This window comes from Ilyonectria robusta, assembly GCF_021365365.1.
Source record: "Ilyonectria robusta strain PMI_751 chromosome Unknown BGZ61scaffold_13, whole genome shotgun sequence".
In the NCBI taxonomy this organism is placed as follows: domain Eukaryota; kingdom Fungi; phylum Ascomycota; class Sordariomycetes; order Hypocreales; family Nectriaceae; genus Ilyonectria; species Ilyonectria robusta.
Genome location: NW_025764447.1, coordinates 1,046,204 through 1,069,461, shown reverse-complemented (window position 1 = coordinate 1,069,461; position 23,258 = coordinate 1,046,204). Strand labels below are relative to the sequence as shown.

Below are 23,258 nucleotides of genomic sequence, written 5' to 3'. Positions count from 1 at the left end.
TGCAGGGCGATACGATAAAGGCAGCATTGCGCATGGAGTTGAGATGAATGTGGTTTCCCATTGATTAGTTCCAGGCGCGCCTGTTTCATACGCTTCGTCCATTATTCCGTCGCCACGGGCCGCTCTATAGCCTATTGCCTATCTCCTCCAGCAATTGAACCTCCTCAGGGGTCAAATAGATATGCCTGGGTAACACGAGCCGCCCCGGACGGATAATGACCTCGGAGTCCTCGTGCTCCTGCTCGCTGCCATCTTCCGTCCTCATCTCCTCGACAACACCCCCCTTGCTCTCCTCGTCAGACATGGCGCCGGCCTCGGGCTGCCGCTGCCGCCGTAGATCCTCGGGGGTCCACCAATACGAAGGGAACGTGCGCTGGATGTTGTTGATGAGCAGGGCGACGGCGAACATGATGCCGCAGTTGAGCATGACGACGGGCACGAAGAACCAGCCCAGGCGGAGGATCTGGTCGTCCACCACGGCCAGCAGCGCCGTGGCCCCGGCCGGCGGGTGCACCGTCTTGGTCAAGGCCATGACGGCCGTCACCGTGGCGCATGACACGGCGCCGCCGACCCAGCGGATCGAGGCGAAGTACGCGCTTAGCTGGAAGAGCTTGCAGATGCCCATGCCCAATACCGCCGCTAGGATCTGGCCAATGAAGAAGTTACGCGGCTGCGCGAGGGGCGATTCTATGGCGTAGAACTCCAACACGGCACCGGCACCCTAGCCAGATATAATTAGCAACCGGGTCCATCTATACAGGGCATGCCGGTGTCTCTGCAGATTATGTATGGATGTTCCAAATGCAGAATACGAAGCCGGGGCCCCATGATGTGGAGGGAGGACCACTTACAAAACTGCCCACGATGACGGGTGCTCCTCGATGCTTAAACTCGGGGATGCGCTCCGAGACGACCTCGATGACACTGACGGCGCAAAAGACACCGATAAAAGCCCAGAATATGGGCACGACATTGCCAATATCACGAGGCTTTTGCTTGCGGTGGCCGAAGAAGTAGGCGACCGGGTAGGGGATGTGCTGCCAGGGCGGCGGCGGGACGAAGCGGTTGAGGAGACGGTCAATGTCGAACCTCCATGTCGTTGGATCCCAGCGTGACATTTGCGGCGATATGAGTTTCCGGAAGCCGGATAGGCGGAGGGAGGTAGGGTTACTTTGAGGTTGACGATGGTGGTTGGTTGGATGGGTCGACGTATATCCTTAAGGCTCTTGGTATGCCGTCTCTGCCAATATACTCTTTGATGGTGTTTTTTTTATTTCCCTAAACCCGATCCAATAGTAAGCCACCGGGGAATAGTGACGTCGATTTTAGTGGAAGTGGCTGTCTAGTCTCGTCTGGGGTGCTAGGGCGACGAGACGCCGAGGTCCACGATGCGATGGAGGAAGGGGTATAATTAGACGCCAGGTCCCAACCACAACCAATGTTTAGGGTTAGAGGGAACCGCGGAACCCGTCAGGGAGGAGAAGAGAAGAAGGGCAATGTCCTCATACCAATTGCCAAAACGGGCGAAATCCACGGTGCGATGAGGAATGTGGATATAATTAGAAAGGTCCAGGTCCAACAACACCACATCTAGAGGACACCGCGGAACGCGTCAAGAGGGGGAAAACATGGACCTTTTAACCACAGCAGCACAAGACGATGCCGCGGAGATTGTCAAAACTAGTTCAGTACAGAAAGCCAGGCGACACCCGCACCGCCGGGTTCCTTGTTCTGCCATTGGCATCTCGCGCGTGCGATTTCGTAATTGAAACTCGCAGCGTGCCTGTGAAGAGCTGCGGTGCGACCCAGCCTGCGCGGGTAACAGTGGGGCCCCGCCGAGCTAGGGCGAGTTGGGCGAGTGCTGACTGAAACTGGCCCGCTGGAACGGGGAACTTCTGCGCTGGAGCGCCCACTGATCGGCGCTGGAGACCGCTGGAGACCGCTGGAAGGGAACGGCAGAATGCCCTGTGCCAATGACGCTATGCCCTGGGCGTTCGGGAAGCCGGCATCGCGGGGGAGGCGGAACGTCGGCTTTCGCTCGGCAAGCTCAAGCTGGATCCTGTGATACTTCATTATTAATTGGAGACGGCGTTGGAAAGAAAAGAAAATAAATTTTGTCGGATTGTCGGCACACACGCATTACAAATGGCCAACTCGGTGGCTTTGACCCCGGATACTTTGCCGTGTCGTGTTGGTTCGCACCCGGAATGACGACATTCCAGGATTGACTCACACCAAGAGCCAACGCGACATGGTAGCTTCGCTGATTCTTCGCTGAAATTTCGCTGAATCCTTCAACAGTTGATTCATAATGCCTTCTCCACCTCTCAATTGCCTTATTTGAGATGGAAACTAACCTGAAAGCAGACTAAACATAATGGAGAATTATGACGTTTACAATGCGTGTCTGGGGTCACATCGTAGGTTACATGATGATCCGCAGGGCTGAATTATCCAGCATCAGCAAAAGATGTCGAGCAACGCAACCAAAGGGCAAACAAAGACAAAAAGAACAAGAAACAAAAAGAAACATACAACAGTGGGGATTCCCCGGTCGTCACCGACCCGAGTACTAATCCACCGCTTCTCAGTTTGACTAGGGGAGAGCGGACGGGATCCCGTATTCTCTAAGAGCTATGGTCGTATGTAGCAGACGGTGCACCAATGTCGCATTAAGGGCTGTCCTTCCGAGTTTACCATCAGTGCGGTCAATGTCAAAAGATGATGCCTAGCACGAAACTTGTCGAATGCCTCCAGCCATCCCTCCTCCGGCGACCGTTCCTCCGTGAACCCCACGGCCCGGAGCCGGTCGAATTTCAGCTGCCAACCCCCGCTTTCGAGCTGCTTGTGGCCGGCACCAACTCCGGCCGAGAGCGCCTTCGGTCGACCCTTTTCTCCGAATACGTGCTTGTGCTCCTCGATATAGTCGCCCGGAGATTTCCCAGTGTTGTCTGCGGAGGGGCCGACGCCTACGAGGCTCAACCAAGAGGCAACAGCGGGCCAGAGTTGGTCAAACGTCGTGGGCTGTGTGCAGTCAACCATGTTGATCATCTTGCGCCCGCAAATGTCTGGGTTCACAGCAGCATGAATCGCGATCTTCCGAGCATGCGGGACGACACGGGCATAAAGAGCGCATTGTACGCCTGCTCGTTCCCAGGGAAGGGCACTTCGAGCATGGCTGGAGAGAACTCCCCGACGCCGTGGTTGCGGGCGTACAGCGAGAGGCAATGCACCAAGTGCAGGGCGAGCGAGAAGTCGGACCCGATGGGGCTGAAGCCACGACGGCGTCGAGACACACCTCGGATCAAGCCGCGGCCGGTGGAGGCTTCGGTGAGGAATTGCCGGAACCATGGGGAAGCTACCGTCTTGGCATAGTCGGCGGGGAGGTTGTCGGCCATGGACTCTTTAAGTGGTGCTGTCAAGGTCCCGTTGGGCACGTTGATGCCGTATCCCTCGACAAGACTTGGTGACATCTGGTGATCGGTCAGAATGCGCTACCAACTCTTGTTCCACCTGAGCACACAATGGATTTGAGGCGGGGAGCCAGTTTCTTGACAGCACCAACGACCCTCTGCATCGTGTCACAGTTCAGCTCACTCTCGCACAAAGAGATGGTTGCACTGCGAAAAGACAGTCCAAGCCGTGCGTCCGGTCAGCATCCAGCCCACGACGCTGGGAGACACGCCACCGGTAACCAACCAAAGTAAAAGACGTGCGTGACACGCCCAATGCCGTCGACCCTGGCGCGCAATTGGTCCGTCAAGCTGTCGTTGCGCAGGTCTACCACACGATGCGGAGGTCTGATGGTTCCCCATCGGGCCAGTAGGTGTCGGGGCCGTCGACCAGGCGGTTGGTTGCTGGTGGCTGTGACGCGGGCGAATAGAATGTAGAGGCTGCAGGGTAGGCGGCCAGGATTGGGGTAACGACAGACCAGCGAGGCCGGTGGCGCCGAAGACGAGGGCATGGTGGTCGGTGTGTGGCATTTTGGGGAATAGTCGGAAGGGTATTGTCTTGAGTCTATAGTCGTAGAGGGAATATATAGACTTGTAGAATAATTGAATCACTAAAGCTCATCGAGCTTCATTTCCTGACTAGGTAATTTGGCTCTTGCTTGCTCCGCGTCTGCTCCAGTCGTACCCCAAGTCCAAGAACCATGTTCCACCCAGAGTGACACACAAACCATTCCTCAGGTTTTTTAAGAGTACAGCTTGATTTAAGAAGGTCGGATTGCCTCACATGATAGGCGAGAAGCACAGTTGTTTTTGCAACACAAGAGATTATCTCTGTCATTCGTTAAATAGGCCAACCCCTCGTGCAACCACCCTAGAACCTTGGCCAAAGTCAGTCTCGTCTCGGCTGACGGCGATCATGTCCGGTTGGGATCCTGGCCTCGTCCCAGGCTGGTGGTTTTTGTGTCGTATCGCGTCAACATTTCGAGTCACTCGGAATGCTAGTTGCTGCGGTGGTTCGTGTCGTGGTCTGGAGGCTGCATCCACCACGACAGCAGGGGGATAGTTCCGTTGGGAACAGCCGCTAACACGCCACTGAGCGAGAGCCGCTGTGGGAGGTGCTTGTGGGCGGGCACCACACGCCTGGGCTCGGGGAGTTGGGCAGCTGGACTCCCCGCTAGTCAGTGGAGGCTCAGAGGCTCGGAGACTAGAGATCAGAGCTTAGACGGCGGGAGGATGGATGGATGCAACATGGAATTGACGAGGAGGAATCGATGATGGATGCTTTATTTTGGCATGAAGGTGCCGGGCGTTGCCGAAGCCTTGTTGTCTACTGGCAACTGGCAGCGTACGGTACCACACTGTTATCTCGCGGCGAGTTTAATCTTTGGCTCAATCTCTGGCTCAATTTACTGTGTCTGCTTCGTACTTCGTACTCCATACACGACAGAAGAATCACGGCGCACTAGACCCGACCAGACCTCTCGTCTCCCCGCACAATCCAGCAGCGGTGCAGTCAGCCGATCAAGCCCAGGCTGCGGTCTGTCGACTGTGTTGGGCCGCCTCCTGTGCAAGGATATGCAGCCCAGCCCACGGCAAACACCCTGGGCGAATTGATGAGAGGAGGGGTGGCGCGTGGTCGGTGAGCGTGAACGTGGGCTCTTCTCCAACTGAGACGACGGAAAGTATGTGCGAATCAACGGCGCTTGGGGAGCAGGATCACCATGGTGGCAGCGGCTTGGTCACATGGCGTTCTGCAGTCATGGTGTCGTCGTAGCTTGGCACTTGGCCTTGGCGCCCTTGGGTGCATGCACAAAGCACTCACATGGGTGAGGCTGTTCAGCGGTCACTCGCTCCACCAGCCTCGATGTCCGATGTCCGAGGTGCAGGAGGTGGAGTTTTTCAGACATTGAAAGACGGGCCACGACCAATTATCACGAGTAAATGACTAGCGAACATGTTTCGTTCCATGATGGACTCCCTGTTTGAGTGCATGGGCCATAGCTTAACCCTGGCATTTTCGCCCGGTCTGGCCAGCAAGGTTGCTAAGTTACTCCCTCCCTCTTGCGGCTGCCTGTCTCCTCTCGCTGATGATCAACGGTTTGCTAGCCTCGCCTCATCCCGCGCCATGCTGGAGCCAAGACGCCTCCTCTATCCGTCACCGCCCTCGTTGGTGTCCGTTGTTGGTCCCTCAGCCAAGCCCAGCCCGCGACGCCTTCATCAATGCGCCGTGAATAATAATGACTACCGCCGGTTGCGACTGAGAGACTGCGGGGGCTGACAACCCTCATCCATGACAACCACCACAAAACAGCTCCCTCCCCCACAAATCGAGTCCAGCCTCCCTCCACCTCCGGATGCGTCATCGCACATTATGGCGTGCCATGTGCTGCCTGAGCTCCCTGGGCTCCTTGTGCTCAAAGCGCCTCGAATCTGATCCAAGTGATCCCGTGGCCGCCCTTTTTGTTTCTCTCCGGGGTTCGCGACTGGAGGTGGTTCAGTCCGGTCGGTCTAGATGCCCTCCACAATTTGGTTCCCCAGACCGAAGCATGTCTTTGTCTCTCCTCTCCGGTTGGGTGGCCTCAGCCGCCACCATCACCATGCCCATACCCATACCCCTACCCGCATGCACATGTACATCCATCCAATCCATCCAGGGTCCGTTGGCATGCCGGGTTGTATGCGGCCACGCTCGGCCCAAGATCCGCCTCCTCCTCCTCCTCCTCCTCCTCCCCACCGACTGTTGTGCTCTTATCTCATGAAGCCAACCACCCGCCAGAAGCGAGCCAGCCAAGACCCCTTGATCATCAATCGCTGGGCCCAGTGTAACAGCCCGGCTGACGGCCATTATTGGGCTGCCATCCCGGCAAGTTCGTTCCCCCGCTTGTTTCTTAGCTCGTCCTGAGCGTTTGTCACGACCAACTTTAAAACCGACCAAGAGCCCGCCATCTGGTTCCCTCCGACTCTTGACTTTGCAACTGCCGTCCCTTTAAAATTTGTTGCGATCAATTCGCATCGTGTCTCCCTTGCGCCGTGTATCTGGCCGGAGACTTTCTTTTATTTCTTTCCCCCACTCGCTCCATCGACGTCGACGTTGCGCGCCGCCATGTCTGCAACGACAACGGCCGCCGCCGCCGCCGCCACGGGCGCGAGGCCTCAAGGCGGCATTCTCGAGGGCCTCAATCCCATCCACTACAACCCCAAAGATCCCATTGCCCTCTTCATCGTGCAGGCATGCATCATCATCATCTTCTGCCGCCTCCTGCACTACCCGCTCTCGCGGTTCGGCCAGCCCCGTGTCATCGCAGAGGTCATCGGCGGCATCGTCCTGGGCCCCTCGGTCATGATGCGCATCCCCGGCTTCCAGGAGAACATCTTCCCCACCGCCTCGATGCCCGTCCTCTCCAACGTTGCAAACCTCGGCTTGCTCCTTTTCCTGTTCCTCGTCGGCCTCGAAGTTGATACTCGCATGTTCCGCAGCAACTGGCGCGTTGCCCTTAGTGTGGGCCTCGCCAGCATGATTATCCCCTTCGGTCTCGGTGTCGCTGTCGCCTGGGGCCTCTATCACGAGTTCCGCGCCGAGAGCACCCTGGAGGACATGTCGTTTGGTACCTATGCGCTCTTCATTGGTACCGCTCTGGCCATCACTGCCTTTCCCGTTCTGTGCCGTATTCTGTCTGAGCTGCAACTGCTTGGTACTGCCGTCGGTGTGACGGTTCTCGCGGCTGGAATTGGCAACGACGTTACTGGATGGGTTCTCTTGGCCCTGAGCGTTGCTCTGGTTAACAACGCATCTGGTCTGACAGCTCTCTACGTATTCTTGACCGCTGTTGCGTGGGTGCTTTTCCTCGTATTCGCTGTCCGACCCGCCTTCATCTGGATTCTGCGCCGCAACAACAGCATCCAGAACGGGCCCTCTCAGACCATGACGGGTTTAACCCTACTTTTGGTGCTGATCTCCTCCTGGTTCACTGGTAAGTTCTTTCGCCATCAAGTCATGCCACTGGCTAATGAGCATAGCCGCCATTGGCGTCCATGCTATTTTTGGCGCTTTCCTAGTCGGCCTCATCTGCCCTCACGATGGAGGTTTCGCTATCAAGCTCACTGAGAAGATTGAAGATTTGGTCACGGTGCTCCTGCTGCCTCTCTACTTTGCACTCTCAGGTCTGAACACCAACCTTGGCTTGCTCAATGATGGCAAGACCTGGGGCTATGTGGTTGCCGTTATTGCCTGCGCCTTTTTCGGCAAGATTATCGGCGGCTCCCTCGCCGCTCGATTGTGCAATTGCCTCTGGCGCGAGAGCTTCACCATTGGTGCTCTTATGAGTTGCAAGGGTCTCGTCGAACTTATTGTCTTGGTGAGTCCCACGTTTCCGCAGATCTGACTGAGACACTGACTTTGGTAGAACATTGGCCTGCAGGCTGGCATTCTCTCGCAGCGCACCTTTACCATTTTCGTCGTCATGGCACTGGTATGTCTCACCCTTGTACCGAATTCCTCCTGCTAATAATATTCTAGGTCACCACCGTCACAACCACGCCTCTGACGCGGTACCTCTATCCTGTGTGGTATCGTGAGAAGGTTGACAAGTGGCGCCGTGGCGAGATTGACTGGGAGGGCAACCCGCTTGTTACCGAGGCCCAGGCCTCCGAGCACCGGATGGAGGAGGCCCTAGACAAGGCCCAGACCCGCCGCTTGACCCTGCACCTCCGTCTCGACGCTCTCTCCGGACTCTTCAACCTCGTCGCCCTTCTTGGAGACGCCAAGAAGGCCTCGGAAACAAACCCTCCTGCAAAGGACAAGGAAGAGGATGGAGCGGCCGCAACCGCAACCGCTCCTCCCAGCGTGATTTCCATGGAGCCCAGCCGACCCCCTACCGCTCGCCCGCTCGAAGTCCACGGTGTTCGCCTGGTGGAGCTCACAGACCGTACCTCTTCGGTCATGCAGTCTGCGGAACTGGACGAATTCGCTAATCGCGATGCCGTTTTTTCAGCTTTCCAGACTTTCTCCCGACTCAATGGCGTTGCTGTGGCAGGTCAAGTCTCGATTATTCCCACGGCAGCATATGCGGAGACTATCTCCAAGCGTGCCGAGGAGGCCAAATCCGACTTTATGCTCATTCCCTGGAGCTCCCATGGTAGCCTTTCCGAGGATAACTCGTCAGTTCCGTTTGAGGCCAGCTCACCAAACGACCGGTTCTTCAGCAAGTCTTACATCGATTACGTCCAGGGTGCTATTGACCGCGCCACTTGTACCACCGGAATTTACATCAACCGAGGCATCGAGGATACGAGCGGGTCTAAGCGACCAACTCTTTCTCGAAGCCCGTTTACTGGACTCTCCGTGCACAGCACCCATGATGGACCCGTCCTGCGTACACCTGTGGATCACGACCAGCGAATCTTTGTTCCGTTTATCGGTGGCAAAGACGACCGAATGGCTCTTCTCTTTGTTCTGCAGCTGGCCCACAACCCTCACGTTTCCATCACCGTCGCCCACTTTAACTTTGGCGATGATGATGTAGAAGCTCACGCCTCTCCGGACAGCGATCCTTCTACTAGCAACGGCCTGGTCAAGAATGTCGCCGGCGAGCTCTCTGCCACTGATCTTGATCTGTTGAACACGGCCAAGAAGAACGCTTCCAAGACGCTAGAGGGTCGTGTGACGTTTACCGAAGTTGCCGTTGACTCGATTCGCAATCTTCCCGCGCGGGCCGTTGAAGTGGCGCGCGAGACGGTGGGCAAGTCTCGCCTGAATGTTGGTGACTTGATCGTTACCGGACGAAACCACGCCTGCTTTGAGACCTTGCTCCACGCCGACTTTGGACTAGAGCGGGAGTTCCAGCGAACGGTTGGTGTTTTGGGTGACCAGATTGCTCGCGCTGGCATCAACGCGGGCCTGTTGGTTATTAACGACGGGGGATCGAAGTGATGATACCCTGGAATGGTACATTTTATGCGGTATATAAGAACGCGAATGGCGTCTTTTGTATTGGCTTTACTAGTTGGATACACCAACGTGGGATGGGGAGAATGGTTATGCTCACGATCATTGGCATAGGGAAGATTGTGATGGGACATGTTATTGATTAGGGGTATTAGAATACTCTATCGTTTACGACCAAATCTCGACCACTCGGTCGAGAAGGCTCACGAGCTATGAATGCAACTTTTTCGTACCATTTTCTCTCGCAATTTCTCTTACTCAAGGAACCAACGCGCTGGCTGTTATGACATGAACCAATCTAACAACAGATTCTAAATGACGAGGTAGTAAAGTCTCGAAGCGACGTCGTAGTCAAAGATGACCTCGGCGTCCATCTGGTCAACGTCGATTTGGACATGTCGCCACATCTGCACCTCGTACCCCTTGGAGGCGCTGTTGAGTATGACATCGGCGCAGAGCCAGCGGCTGGCGAGTGTCGCCGGAGGATCGATTTCCATATCGTACTGGACGTCGGCTCCAGGAACAGGGGCCAGAACCACGACGAAGTTTTTGCCAGGTCGACCCTGGGGATGATCGTACGGAGGATCCCAGCTGACGAACATTCCCGGGCGGATGCGCTGCTTCCACGGGCGCCAGCGGACTCGGGGGTCGGGCTCTTGGCTGTTTGGCTTGTCGCTCGCCTTCTTGAATGGCGTGTGGGACTCGGAGTCGATGTGCATGTGCCAGAGCTTTTCGCGGAAGGCTTTGGCCTGCTCAATACTGACGCCGTGGGTGTCGAGGCACCGGGCCTCGAAGTCGGGGATGGGTAGGTGGAGGAGTTGGGTTCCCGACTCGGTGGGTGCGAGGATGGTGGGATCGATGGGGGGCTTGCCGGACTGTACAAGTGGTTAGTATTGCTGTCATCTAGAATGGGTGTTTGGGATGTGAGGGATCTTACATTCTCCTGGATCCATTCCTGCAGCTTCTTGTTCGTCCACGTCACCGGCGCCTTGGGATCGTCAATGACGGGCGGCTTCCGGGGAAGCAGGACACGCAACGTCTCAGCATACCGCAGCGTGTTCCGGCTGGGCCCAACATCCGCCAGCGACGGGTTCACGCACGCAATGACGACCGTCTTGCACGGGCGATGCGCCGCCGGGTCCAGGACGTGCTTGAGGATCTTGGTCAGCGAGCTCTGGCGCCACGGGACATGCGGCTTGCGCTGGCCGGCGGCGACGGCGGCGTTGGCCTCGGCCTTGCCGCGGATGCAGTCCTTGAGCACCGACAGGCTGGTGTTGATCTCGCGCGTCTCCTTGATGCGCGCGCTGCTGTGCGCCGCCGTGTCGCGCGCCGCCTCGGAGCCCGCCAGGTCGATCATGTACAGCATGCCGTCCTCGGCCGACGGGCGCGCCGCGTTCTTGAAGCGGATGCGGCAGATGGCGTGCGAGCGCGACGACGAGTTGCTCTTGTCGGTGGCTTCGGTGCGGCGGAACGAGGCCGCCGTCTCGATGAAGCTGAGCATCTCGGCCGCCGAGTGGATGCGGTGCTCCACGGCGCCGTTGAGCTGCGTGGCGCCGAAGGCGTCTTGCATCACCGATACGGGAGCACGCTCGTTGAGGAGGTCTGGTTTGTTAGTTGACGGATTTGGAGTTGATCTCAGGGATACTGACCAAGTGCGGTGTTGCCAAATAACTCCACAATGCTCATGTTGATCTCACGCTCGCCGTTGAGCTTCCCGCTGAAGAGCTCCTCAGCGACGAGCCGCTCCAGGTGGCTGACAGTGTACGTCTTGCCCGAGCCCGTCTGCCCGTAGGCGAAGAGCGTGCCGATGCCGCCGTCGTATGCCCAGGGGACAAGAGGCTTGACGACATCCGCGTAGATTTGCTCTGTCGTGGAGTCGGTGTTGAAGATGCGGTCGACTTCATAGTCGTAGGACTAATTAAGCCAGTTAGTAAACCAGGCCGGACGAATAACAGTGAAGACACGGGGGAGATGAATGCTTGCCTTGATGGTCGGGAGCCCACGGACCGGCTGGCGGAGCTCGTGGACGTCCAACACGCCCGGCGGACGGAGCCGCGGGAACACGGAGCTGGGGAGGCCGGCCGCTTCCTCTTCGGGAAGAAGAGGCCGGAGCCGGGTGGTGACGAGCATGTCCGACGCCGGGGCGACCTCGGCCTTGGGCCCGGACGCCTTGGGCTCGAAGCGCGTGACGAGCGACTTGTACCGGGCGGCATTGTCGACGATGAACTGGTCCATCGTGAGACAGGTGCGGGAATGGGTTTAGTTTAGGGATGGGGTCTTGGTAGGTGTGGGAGGGAGAGTACAGGTGAGAATTTTGATGATGGGTTGTCGTGTGTTTGGGAAGCAATGTTGACGCTGGATGGATTGGGCGAAGAGCTCCCTTTTTTATCTTGCTGACAATCCCCTGAAGCACCACTGGTATCAAATATCAGAAATCACTGTTGCCTGGAACAAGAAAACACGGAACAGATCCCCGAGTGGCTGCTTTGCTATCAATTGTGTCTTGTTTATGCTGTACCCCGGCTGTTCAGCCCTAGCGGGCGCCAAAGCACTTGTGGTTTGATTGAATGAGCATGCACTGGCGGAGGCGCGGACAAAGCAATTCACAACCACGCCAGACATGCCCCAATCTTGATGAACAGTTTTGACGACGAACTTACCGTAGAATTCCATTGGGAAAATAAACAATAAGCCTAACGCTTAGAATTTATTCCTCCCCAAGAATAAGGCTTCTTCTTATCTTCGTCCCCCCCAAAAAGACCAACTCTGGGTATTGGATTGTACTGTCAAGAGTTGTTCACCGCTTGATGACTCTTTCTGATATGTCGATTCTTGTGCGCTGGCTGAACCTCTAGCGGACGCCAAAGAGTTGCTTGGCTAGGCTTAGTGAGATTTTGTGGATGTCTATCAGTTCTCATCACAACATTGCCAACCAACCAACCTGGCCGTTCACGGTGATCGGTTGGCTGGCAGACTGCTGCGTTGTGACTTGTGCAACTCGTTATGCAGCCATCTGTCGTCGGCCGTTCACCGCCCTGATTGCCTGAGTTTCAAGAATCGCACAGAATGGCACTGCCAAACGTAGGGAGACAGGCGAAGCCCGAACGTGTCGCTGTTCTCATCCCTGACACCTTGGTAGGGGTAATTTAGCGCGAACATGCTCTGAGTCAATTGGCAGCCAAGGCGCGAACAAAGCAAATCCACAAATGAGGCGCTGGTTGAAGACCTATTCAACACTGGATGTGGCCGTGTGTTGTGATATGTCGGGTAGTTGCGTCTCGGTTAGGCCTCATCCATCTGCCTAGCGGGCACTCGCGCTGTTCGGCCCGGTCAGATGAAGGTCCCTGTTGATGTAACCAAGAGAACATTTCTGTCGCCAGGGAAACTGGTTAGGTACCAGGATGAAGAAAAAACCAGGGAGAATGATGTTGGAAAATGGTCGTTGCCTGGTTTTTGTGGTGTGCTGGGGGAATTCGGCTGCCTGGAGATTAGAATTGATGGGAGAGGGGATGCGATTTGGTGGGGTTGGATTGGCGGCGCGACGCGACAGGGTGGGAGGGAATATGCGGTTGGCTGTTTGCCTGAATACGGTGGATTTTAGTTGGGACTGCATGCGAGATGGAGTGAAATATTGAAATCCCGTGTATCAGGGATCTTCGCTGCGAGGGTGACGGTCCTGCAGCCTCCGTTCCAAAGCCTAACCTCTTGAGCAGACGCCGTGCATCCAAACAGGAAAGCCACGTCTGGTGATGATTGAAACGGGAATGTGGCCAGCGCCAAGGCGGCAAAGGTCGCTCAAAACGTAGCAGCTCGTTCGTGTTTGTTGCCAAGCGGCGTCGACACCTGTTCCCCGTCGGAATAATGCGACGCGAAGGCCGGGGCGGAAGGCCGGCTCCGAGCAAGCGCTCCCCTCATGAAGCCGCTGGTGAGGCGCTTCTGGAGCTCGAACATGAGCCGCCAGAGCTATCGATGAACATCAGAAACACGTAACCATGAGCACACGCGGTCCACGCCAGATCTACAAAAGGACCCGAGGGCGTGGGCCCTTGCCGATGGTGCAATCAGCAGCCAGTTGAAGATAACCTTATTACTCTCACAAAACGACAGCAGGACTCCACCTGGGCCCAAGACCTGTCGGGACCGTCTGAGCTCCCCAAGTTTGCGGTTGGGTGTTAGTCAACGTATCTGTAAGTGCGGCGGGATTGGAAGCCAAAATGGACGTTTGACATCTCGATTTGCGGGACAGGGGGGGCTGGAGTGGGGAGCCAAGTTGGCGTGAGGGCACTTTGTCAAAACACCTGATGGGGGATGGTGGCATGGAGCACAGAGGGGCAAGGTTGGCGCTCGCAGAAATGTTAGATGGTAGTTTATACGACGGGGCCTAGTCGTGCCTTGTGTCCGTGTTGTAATTTCCGAGGATGTGCCAGGCGGCTGTTTGCGAGAGGACGGGTTTTACTATTTACGTACGGAGTAGAGGATTGGGAGAGGGTCTGGGTCTCTTGCGCGCGGCATACCGTTGTGTGACGATGGACGCTATTGAGCCATGGCTCTATTCGGCCCAAGGAGAGAGGAGAGGGGAAATGACTCCAGGACCTACCTACTTGGGAATTTGCTGACAACGCCAGTGTCGTGTGGTTCCTTGTAAGTCAAAGTGATGACCATCACGGGTGCCGTCTTCCGAGCTACGCTGTATAGTAAATCTCACTCAGACGCTTATTTCGACTCAAGCCTAACAAAGACGGATGCGTATCCTAGCGCAAACGAAGACGAACAGTTCGTCTGGTATCCTAGCAGTGGCTGCGGCTCTGCTCGCCGTGCCGCAAAAGTGCGTAAGCGACAGAAGCCGAAGCAAGCTTGGAAGGGGGTTGGTATCTGAGATGGAGGTGCTAGCCAATTGGTGTGCGTTGTACGTATCACATTGATAGAGTGACTGAGAGAGATAGTAGTACCACGTATAGCATCCAGTCAATAGTCGCGATGTCGTCGTAGTCGATGGAGCAACCTTCAAAAGTCCAAGACGGACAGCGCCGCAAGTGCAACTCTTGACGCCCCACACCGCCGTCTTCCGCTCCGCTCTGTCGCATGGCTCTCCGGGGCCTACTCGCTCCGGACCCCGGCTGCCAAACTAGGACCCCTAGCTCCATTCTTTCCTCCGAATGGGCGGGGGTCCTTTGCTAGAGGCTCGAGCTCCAAGCACCGGCGCTAGACAAAGGTCCTTAAGGGAGGGGCGGCAGGTTACATGCACAGATCTTTGCTCCATTGGGGCTCCAAAAGTTCCCCGAGACCTTCTGCCGCCAGATAGAACGACAGCCGCTAGCTTTGCGGGACGGACGACTGTGGGGACGCTGGACGGCTGAAGTTGTGAGGCGACAATTTGTAACTCCCAGCGCTCAATCGGCCAACCAACACCCAGCCTGGACGCCAACATTACGTGAAGAACGCCATCGTGGGCTTCCTTTCCGCACTCCTGCTTCGGCTGCCGTCGGGCTTCCCCACAAACCCCAGACTGGCGAGAGCCTCAATGGGGAAGCTGGGGAACAAAAAACAAGGTTACCCTTTTTACGAGAGATGTATTGTGAATCTGGGGATGAGTCGCGAACCTTAGAATGACCACGCCTGTGATTTCACTGGGGGCGTATAGGGAGCAGCATTCGAGACGCGTGGACTACTGTGGAGAGATGGCGGCGGGGTGAAGCGTTGAGATGTCGCGGGCAATTGGCAATGCTACCTACCACTTGCGATAGACGGCTGGCCGCCCACTAACTCCGTTGCAAGCTGACATTCCATTGATTGCCTATCTCTCTTGCCCCTTTGCCTCTTTCGCCTCTCGGTATTCCACGCCGTCTTGCACCCCGCAAATAAGACGCATGGCTTGTATTCACAGTCATGATTGGGAATATAGGAGCAGACATGCCACAGCGCTGGGAATAATCGGTCCACGCCTTCAGCGTTGCCGCCGTAGAAGCGGCCGACGCGTAATGGACCGCCAAGCTCCAACCCTCTTTAGGAAGGTTACGGTTACATCAGAGGGGAGAGGCCCGCACCACTTTGCGATAACCTGCTGGCGGTGACATGCTGGGAAGATCACGCAAGTGCTGTGTGGGTTTATGCGTTTGAGGATATCATTAGGCAGTGGGTTGTGCAGAGATGTGGTGCTATTGTTGGGGAGATGACAGTGGCGATGGGGGAAACATGGGATATGGTGCAATACCATTTGTATGTGGGATTTGTCAACTTCGCGGGCTGAACGCACGATGCGAAATGTGAAATGCAAAAAGACCTGAGAGGACTAGGGGAAAGCGCATCGCCAAGGCATCGCCAAGCAGAATGGCATCGCTGCCGTATAATTTTACGGGTCGTGGTGGTGCAAGAGGACTTGGCTAGGACTGAGCAGTCTACGCCAAGGAGGGACGCCACATTTCGCCTCCTTGTCCCTGCTTCTCCTCCTTGCAGCTGGTACAACGGTCTTTTTGCTGATCTTTTGCTGCCATCAAAGAGCCCGTATCCGAAAGCCGAGGCAACTTGTGGCATCTCAAGCCACAGCATTCGAAGTTTTTGCAATTCGCCTCCCCCAGACACGAAAAAAGGATGAAACCCGAGAGCTTAAAAACGTGCTTCAAGCCACACAGGCAACTTCGAAACGTCACAAAGAAATGTTCCTTTGCCACAGCACCGCCACACACGGCTAGCCCGATCCCCCAAAACTTGAGGCTGCAGCCAATCACACGCCCCGGGTCGCATCGCGATGCTGCAAATCTCGGAGCCGGGCGATGCCCGTGGCGTGCAGCCCGGCAAACCAGGCCATGACACCCTCTTCGTCGCCGCAAGACCGGCCATCTGGGCACCCCGGTGGGTGCATCCCCAGTCTATTTCCGGCGGCGCTGGCGGTTGCGAAATGCAGGGCGGGTGAGGTAGGCCTCGGCATATGATGCGCCACCCGATCACTTTTATGCAGCCGGTTTTGGGCGGCTCTGAGACAGCCGAGGAACGAATAATCAGCGATGGTATTGTTTGTAGCGTGCTGGCTATGAGAGAGCGAGGCCGTGTATCGTCTACCTTGACGGCCGAGATGCCATGATTCGGGTGAGCAGACGTGAGGTGGATATGTGTAGACGCGGACGTAGACGCAACCACCTGGTATGCCAGGATGACCCTCGTCGGTCGTCGTGCTTCGGCCCTACGTTATCTCTCAGTTCTTTCGATCCCGGGAGGCAAGGTTTCATCGACGGAGGCGGATGGGGTTCCAGAAGGGAACAGCTGAGCGGCCATGATGAGATCTGCGTGTCATGACACCCTCAATCTGACAAGTCCCCGAAGGAGGTGGTGCTCGCTGCGGCGTTCTGTTGCATCCATCGATCGAATCATCCGCCCGGGATATCCAACACCCAATGCCTATTGCCTATTGCCTCTTTACCAAAGTTGCCTCCTTCCCGCCGCATCTGTCGTCGTAGCATCAGGGACCTGGCGGCGAAAACCTCATGTCTTGCCACCTTCCCTCTTCGGCCTAACCCTGCCGCCGAGTAGGACCGAAGACGCTTGTTGGCTTGGTGTCTTGGCGACCCCGGCCGTCCGTCCAGGGCCCCACCCCGGAGTGGGCCCCCTGTCGCGGTGCTGTGCGTGCTGCTGTTCCCGGCCGGTTGGGCCACCTCCAGACCCACCCCCCTCCCTGGGCAGTAGTAGTATTCCCATCTCCAATAGAAGCTATACAGCTCGGGGGGGTTTGAACTGAGGGAACCGGGGCCGGGACTTTTGTTCACAGGGGCTAGAGTCGAATCAGCCTTTTTCTGGCTGTCCCGTCTTAGTTGCGTGGGCGACCTGCCCGATAAGGCCATTGCCTAACTCTAGCGCAACCAGACTGCCTTCTCCGCGCCTTGTCCGGGGTGGTCTGGGATCACCGCCGATGGTTGCATTATCATTTGCGGCTGTAGGCCAGCTCCTGCGAACCGGTGGCGACGGTCTAGCCGTGTAGCACGGAGACAACGTTGGACCACAGATTGATATAAGATCTGCTCCTAGGATCCTCCCATCTCTGTTTCTGGTTCCTCTCGTCTCCATCCCTCTCCCAGGTCTCCTCCTCTCTTCATCTTCTCTGCTATCAAATCCCCTTTGCGGGCCAGAGCAGACGAATCCTGACAGGCAGTCCATTGCCCATCATGACCACCACCATCAACCTCGACAACGACGCCATTGCGCAGTCCGGGCTCGTCGACCCCGAGACCCGCGGCATCCCCCAGGTCCCCGCCCATGGCTCTATGGACAAGGAGATGCATCTGGACTCGCAGTCGGTCAGCGGCGACGACTTCGATGACACGCCCACCGAGGAGGAGCTGCGCACTCTGCGCCGTGTCTCGGGTGCCATCAAATGGAGCATGTACACCATCGCCTTCGTGGAGTTGTGCGAGCGATTCTCCTACTACGGCTCGTCCGTTCTTTACACCAACTTCATCGCACAGCCTCTCCCGGAGGGCTCCACCACCGGTGCTCCGGTGGACCCCTCGGCCGCCGATGCTCAGGCCGGTGCCCTCAACATGGGCGCCCAGGCTGCTCAGGCCCTGTCTCTTTTCAACCAGTTCTTTGCCTACGTGATGCCCCTCGTTGGGTAAGTTTTTTGAGCTCTATGTTATTGATTCCTCCAACTAACAACTCGCCTAGTGCCTGGGTTGCTGATGCCCGTCTCGGTCGTTTCTGGACTATTCACATCGCCATCGGTATCTCGACTATTGCCCACGTCATTCTCGTCGCTGCCTCTGCCCCTGGCGTCATTATCAAGGCTGATTCTGCATTTGCCGCCTTTATTATTGGTCTCCTCACTCTCTGCGTTGGTACTGGTTTCTTCAAGGCCAATGTCTCGCCTCTGCTCGCAGAGCAGAACGAGGATTCGCGTATACGCGTTCGGATTGAAGAGAAAACCGGCGAGCGAGTTATTGTCGACCCTGCTGTCACTAATACCCGTATCTTTCTTTATTTTTATCTTTGCATTAATATGGGAAGCCTGGCTGGTCAAATTGGAATGGTAAGTTCAAGAAATGTCGATGAAAAAGATCGACACTCCCCCTTCTCTCTCCCCTCTGCCCACCCCGCAAGAAATCCCCCCCAAAACCCCACAGCATTGCTAACTGCTCAAATCAGGTCTATGTTGAGAAATACGTCGGATTCTGGCTCGCTTTCTTGATTCCTACCGCCATGTTCCTGATTGCGCCCATCGTCCTCGCCCTCAACAAGAAGAACTATAAGCTCTCACCACCTACCGGATCAGTCCTCTCCAAGTTCCTGCACATGTTTGTCTTCGTTCAGAAGCGGTGCAAGCCTTTCAAGCTGAACTGGGATCTGGCCAAGCCCTCTAACGTCCCCGTTGGCGAACGCCCTGACTGGATGACCTATGATGATGCCTGGGTTGACGAAGTCCGCCGCGGTCTCAAGGCCTGCAAGGTCTTCCTCTTCCTCCCCGTCTTCTTCCTTGCCTACAACCAGATGACCGGTAACCTCACCACCCAGGCTTCTACCATGCAGTTGCACGGAACCCCCAACGACGTCATTCAGAACCTCAACCCCATCTCTATTGTGGTCATGATCCCCATCATCGACCACGTCCTCTACCCCACCCTCCGCAAGTTCGGCATCGCCTTCACCCCCATCAAGCGTATGACCACCGGTTTCATCATCGCTGCCTTGTCCATGGTTGCCTCTGCTGTCATGCAGTACTACATCTACAAGATGGGCCCTTGCGGCTGGCACGCAAACGACCCGGACTGCGCGGCCGCTCCCATCAACGTCTGGGCTCAGTCTCTGCCCTACATCCTGATCGGTCTCGCTGAGATCTTCACCAACGTCACCTCATACGAGTACGCCTACTCCAAGGCCCCCGAGAACATGAAGTCCCTCGTCATGAGTGTGAACTTGTTCATGAGTGCCGTCTCCGCTGCCATTGGCCAGGCTTTCGTTCCCCTCTCCAGCGACCCTCTGCTGGTGTGGAACTACACCGTCGTCGCCTGCATCTCCTTGGTAGGCGGCATCGCGTTTTGGTTCTGTTTCAGCCACTTGGATTCGGAAGAAGACAAATGGAACATGCTCAAGAAGTCTTCATACAAGGGTACTAACCAGCCCAACGCTCTTGAGAACAAGATCGCGGACAACGACGCCGAGAGGGCTTAGATGGCGCGTTGCCATGGCGTTGTAATATGAACAGATTAAAGTAGATACCATCAAATAGCGAGTTATTTAAGAAAACATTGACCGCGTATATTTCCCATTCTCAATTCGGTGACTTGGTCTTCGTAAACTTGGAGGATTGGTATTGCCGCATTGGGATATTGACTGTGGTCGGCATCGGCACGGTCCGGCCCTACCTGGCACGCAGAGCTGCGCTCTCGCGGGGGCATACTCCGGCGGAAGGAACAGCACCTAAGAATAGAGCCAGTTTAAAAAAAAATACTAAGAGGAAGAAGAGGTATTATATTAAACTGCATTTAACATAGATCTAACCGAGATAAGAGTATATAATAGAGCAGGCAGTTTATCTTATTTAAGTAGTAAGAAATAATAAATAAAATAATAATAACGGCATCAATCCAAGGCCCTTCAGTGCCGGGCTAGAAAAGCTGTACTTTTATAACGAGGTTCTGGGTAATAGACTTATTGGTGGTGAGGACGATGAGGATGATAAAGAGTGGCAAGAGGCCCTCAGGTGGAGAGTCTTGGAGGGAAGAGCTTCTTGGGGATGATGGGCCAGCTGCGGGAATTTTTAAGAAAAGACGAATCATTTGGCAACCGGTAAGACGTGAATCACTGCAAGTTGGAAAATGCGGTGCGCAACTTAACAAACAATTCTGAGAGGAAAACTCGTGATCAAATTATTTTACTCATTTTCACCACCGCGACTCCAACTCATGACATTTCGAGCGCCCTCACAAGCACCACCAGCGCAGGGAGCGCAGTCACCGCCCATCGCAAAGGGCCTGCAGCCAGCAAGGACCCTCGGTCAGTCAAGTTTCTGTCGCCTAACGCGAGCAAGCCCGCCATTCCGCCTACCTTTACATCGATACTCCAGAGAAGACTCGGAGAGCTCCACGACTGTCTTGACCTCAACATGGCGAGCCCTCTCCCCTCCAGCCGTGCTGTACTTGACTATCCGTTCTCTTCAAAGAAGCTTTCGCTAATGTTGGACCTCTACAGCTTACCTTGCGCCATTGCCTGCCCTCATCCACGGGCTGAACCCCCTTGGCCCACGCTGCGATTCTCAGCCTCAGCCTCAGCGTTTCTTCTGTTCTGTCGGATTGTACTGTATCATGTCTCACCCTCTAAATCGACTTTCGCCGACCATTTCAGTTGACAGTTCCGCCCCCGCCAACCATTCTCGGTCGGAAATAGCTTGGCCGACATTTCCCTTGACAGTGTCAGACGGAGATATGGACCACAATAAAGCTACCAACAAGTGGAGTGATCATTCCCTTTTGCCATAGCGAGATTGCGACAAACAGCGTGCGCCGTCAGCATCTCGAGTTTGCCGCTCCCCATCCCGAACGAAGGACATTCCGAATCCTGGGCCTTCCTTCTTCCTTCTTTCTACCCTAAGCCGGGTCACAAGCGTCAGATAGCCCTCCCGCAAGCCATTGCTCGCCTCAGCTTTCACGGGCTTGAAGTCCCGATGGCTGATCCTGCATCAGCCCACCTCCAAGACGTCAAAGTTATCGGCCTTACCTCACAATTTGGTCAAAACGCCACTACTTCTAAGGCTATCTGGTCTCACGAATTTTGCCCAGATATCGACCCAATGGATGTTCACGAGAGAGTATGGGTCTACTCGCCAGCCTTGAATCCAAGCTTGCCCGCAAGCCACTTCATCAACCCTCTTCAGGTAGGCATTTGGTTTCAGAAGATGAACCGCCGACTTCAATGGCTGGACCACCTTGAGGTCGTGGGGAAGGTGGAAATGCACTGCGGTACAGATGGCCTTCCAGGTTTTCATAGGATGCCATTGAAGGATGAGCCCATCTAATTCCACCGTCCAACCTGCCAAGTATTCTCAAACGCGCATGGCAAGATCCTGCCAATCGAAAGGTGGTTCCAGAGGTTCGAGTGTTCAATAAGCCCTTTCACGGCATTATTTCAACACTTGCCGACAGAGACATCCTAACACATGTCGCATGGAAGAGAGCTCTGGATCAATTGCGTGACGATGACAATCGAAGCGAAGCCACCAACTGCTGTCTCAGTTATTGGGATCCTGAAATCTGCCAGAAAGAGCTGCTATTCCGATTTGCATCAGCTGAGAGACACTATTGAGCTGATTGAGGAACGAGTTGGTGCTTTGCTACAGAGGGAGGGTGCTATTGAGATGAAAGACGAGGAGGCATATTTCAAGATCGAAGGTACTTGGGTTCGACTCAAAGGTGGTATGGTCTACCACTGGTTCCTCCAAGACCAGAGACTGGCAACCGTGTGGGCGAAGAAGGCCCTTTATTATATGAAGGCCTTTCTTGATGTGTAGAAGAATGGGCCACTGATTGATGCGGTTGACGGGCACATCAAGAACCTCCAGGGTTATGTCGAAAGCAAAGGCCAGGGAAACCTTCCTGCTCAAGCGAAAGAAGACATGAAGCATGAAGCGACATATGAGTGTATATGATTTTAGGGGCTATGGACTATGGCATGTCGGACGGAGATATGGACTACAATAGCGCTACCGACAAGTGAAGAAATCGTTCTCTTTTGCCGTAGAGGGATTGCGATAAGGCACTGGGAACGAGGCGCATCTCGCGCAATACACATACTTGGTTATTATTTGAAACAATTCATGGCTAAGATTAAGTCACGAAAACCACAATACTGTAGTGCAATGGTCCTTGAGTGGTGTGACTTATCCCGCCTTAGTCACCGTAGCAGTCACATCTCAATCTGCATACGGGCATTTCTTGACTGTGGACCAGCCTCTCTTGCATAACTTCGATCTCTGGGGTTGGCCTTCCAATCACCAGACAATACCTTTTACCGTTCAGCTCCTTCCCGCCCGCCCTTCACGTGCTCTCCTTACGTTCATTTCACCCATGACGGATGGGGTGTTTTCGACTGGCTTGAAATTGCTGAATATGAGGCTCGGCGTAGAACGATTGACAAATAGGCTACCAGGATGCATGTTTGCCATTCCAAACACGCAAGTAACGGGGTTGAGAGAAGCATCCTCTGAAAATTTAACATGGCAATTGCTAGTATAGAGGAAATCTACCATTCTTCGAACAGTGTTGGTGGCGAAGCATCGGTGTCGAAAGCATCGATGTCAGTTTGCGTCTCCCCTTGCAAAGTTAGCAATATTTTAGAGATGTTCTGACGACATGATGCTAAAAACGGAAACTCACCGCGAGTCCTGGGAAGAGTGAAGGCCTCCGTATGGGCAACTAATGATAGCCAACTGCCTTGCGAAGGTGAAACTCTTTCCCTGGCAAAGCAGAGTTGGATCACCGAAGTCGGCTGCATCAAGACGCCCTTTAAGTACCTGTAGACTGTCGACTGAGGAGAAACAGCGACCTCGTGAAGCTTAAACTCCTTCCCTAGCAGAGAAGAGTAAAATCACTGAACTCTCCCCTGTGTCGGGGAGCTCTGCATAGCAGGGTAAAATCGCTGAATTCGCCGTGTCGGGGGTGTCGGGGAGATTCGCAGAGCAGAGTACTAGGTCCGATGTCAGCAAGCTGCCATAGGGGTAAGCAAAGCTGTAACTCTGCTTTATACCGACCTGATCTTTGCCTCCGGCGGCCCTGCCGGGGGCTGCCTGTAGTCCGCTTGTTTTCAGTCGGTCAGTCAGTCAGTCAGGAGCTTGAAGGTGTGATTACCTAGAGTTCCGAAGGTCCGCCCGATTGAGGGCTTGAAGA

The 23,258-nt window shown here is 55.4% G+C and overlaps 6 protein-coding genes across 6 annotated transcripts; 2 read left to right on the top strand and 4 right to left on the bottom strand.

The window, feature by feature from the left end:
- Nucleotides 1-124: 124 nt before the first annotated feature.
- Nucleotides 125-1,118, bottom strand: BGZ61DRAFT_355631 (HPP family-domain-containing protein; the record flags this gene model as incomplete). Its single annotated transcript, XM_046240722.1, has 2 exons — nt 125-721; nt 852-1,118. 2 exons carry the CDS (start codon nt 1,116-1,118, stop codon nt 125-127), a joined length of 864 nt encoding a protein of 287 aa, XP_046102943.1.
- Nucleotides 1,119-2,596: 1,478 nt separating this feature from the next.
- On the bottom strand, nt 2,597-3,983 carry BGZ61DRAFT_495199 (uncharacterized protein; the record flags this gene model as incomplete). The annotated part of the gene is made up of 6 exons (XM_046250844.1): nt 2,597-2,634; nt 2,736-3,051; nt 3,120-3,452; nt 3,503-3,596; nt 3,785-3,893; nt 3,932-3,983. The coding sequence occupies 6 exons, from the start codon at nt 3,981-3,983 to the stop codon at nt 2,597-2,599; spliced, it is 942 nt and encodes a 313-aa protein (XP_046102942.1).
- Nucleotides 3,984-4,144: 161 nt separating this feature from the next.
- Nucleotides 4,145-6,118, bottom strand: BGZ61DRAFT_548433 (uncharacterized protein). The gene is made up of 3 exons (XM_046255395.1): nt 5,698-6,118; nt 4,863-5,186; nt 4,145-4,626 (listed from the first exon to the last, which is right to left on the bottom strand). The coding sequence occupies exons 1-3, from the start codon at nt 5,820-5,822 to the stop codon at nt 4,287-4,289; spliced, it is 789 nt and encodes a 262-aa protein (XP_046102941.1). The 5' UTR covers nt 5,823-6,118; the 3' UTR covers nt 4,145-4,286.
- A 437-nt stretch (nt 6,119-6,555) lies between these two features.
- BGZ61DRAFT_534078 (Sodium/hydrogen exchanger family-domain-containing protein) lies at nt 6,556-9,381 on the top strand (the record flags this gene model as incomplete). The annotated part of the gene is made up of 4 exons (XM_046254090.1): nt 6,556-7,423; nt 7,470-7,807; nt 7,856-7,921; nt 7,969-9,381. 4 exons carry the CDS (start codon nt 6,556-6,558, stop codon nt 9,379-9,381), a joined length of 2,685 nt encoding a protein of 894 aa, XP_046102940.1.
- A 326-nt stretch (nt 9,382-9,707) lies between these two features.
- Nucleotides 9,708-11,631, bottom strand: BGZ61DRAFT_495197 (diatom spindle kinesin 1; the record flags this gene model as incomplete). The annotated part of the gene is made up of 4 exons (XM_046250843.1): nt 9,708-10,271; nt 10,334-10,998; nt 11,046-11,310; nt 11,380-11,631. 4 exons carry the CDS (start codon nt 11,629-11,631, stop codon nt 9,708-9,710), a joined length of 1,746 nt encoding a protein of 581 aa, XP_046102939.1.
- A 5,532-nt stretch (nt 11,632-17,163) lies between these two features.
- Nucleotides 17,164-19,635, top strand: BGZ61DRAFT_393318 (POT family-domain-containing protein). Its single transcript, XM_046242870.1, has 3 exons — nt 17,164-17,995; nt 18,049-18,409; nt 18,526-19,635. Exons 1-3 carry the CDS (start codon nt 17,550-17,552, stop codon nt 19,546-19,548), a joined length of 1,830 nt encoding a protein of 609 aa, XP_046102938.1. The 5' UTR covers nt 17,164-17,549; the 3' UTR covers nt 19,549-19,635.
- Nucleotides 19,636-23,258: the final 3,623 nt, after the last annotated feature.

Bases quoted from the DNA above. Each gene is read 5' to 3' on its own strand.
- BGZ61DRAFT_548433 (XM_046255395.1), bottom strand. From the start codon at position 5,822: ATGTGCGATGACGCATCCGGAGGTGGAGGGAGGCTGGACTCGATTTGT. The intron at 5,187-5,697 runs GTAGTCATTATT...CATGTGACCAAG, and splicing joins TCTCTCAGTCGCAACCGGCG to CCGCTGCCACCATGGTGATC. The intron at 4,627-4,862 runs GTAAATTGAGCC...TCCACTGACTAG, and splicing joins CGAAGTACGAAGCAGACACA to CGGGGAGTCCAGCTGCCCAA.
- BGZ61DRAFT_393318 (XM_046242870.1), top strand. From the start codon at position 17,550: ATGACCACCACCATCAACCTCGACAACGACGCCATTGCGCAGTCCGGG. The intron at 17,996-18,048 runs GTAAGTTTTTTG...CAACTCGCCTAG, and splicing joins TACGTGATGCCCCTCGTTGG to TGCCTGGGTTGCTGATGCCC. The intron at 18,410-18,525 runs GTAAGTTCAAGA...TGCTCAAATCAG, and splicing joins TGGCTGGTCAAATTGGAATG to GTCTATGTTGAGAAATACGT.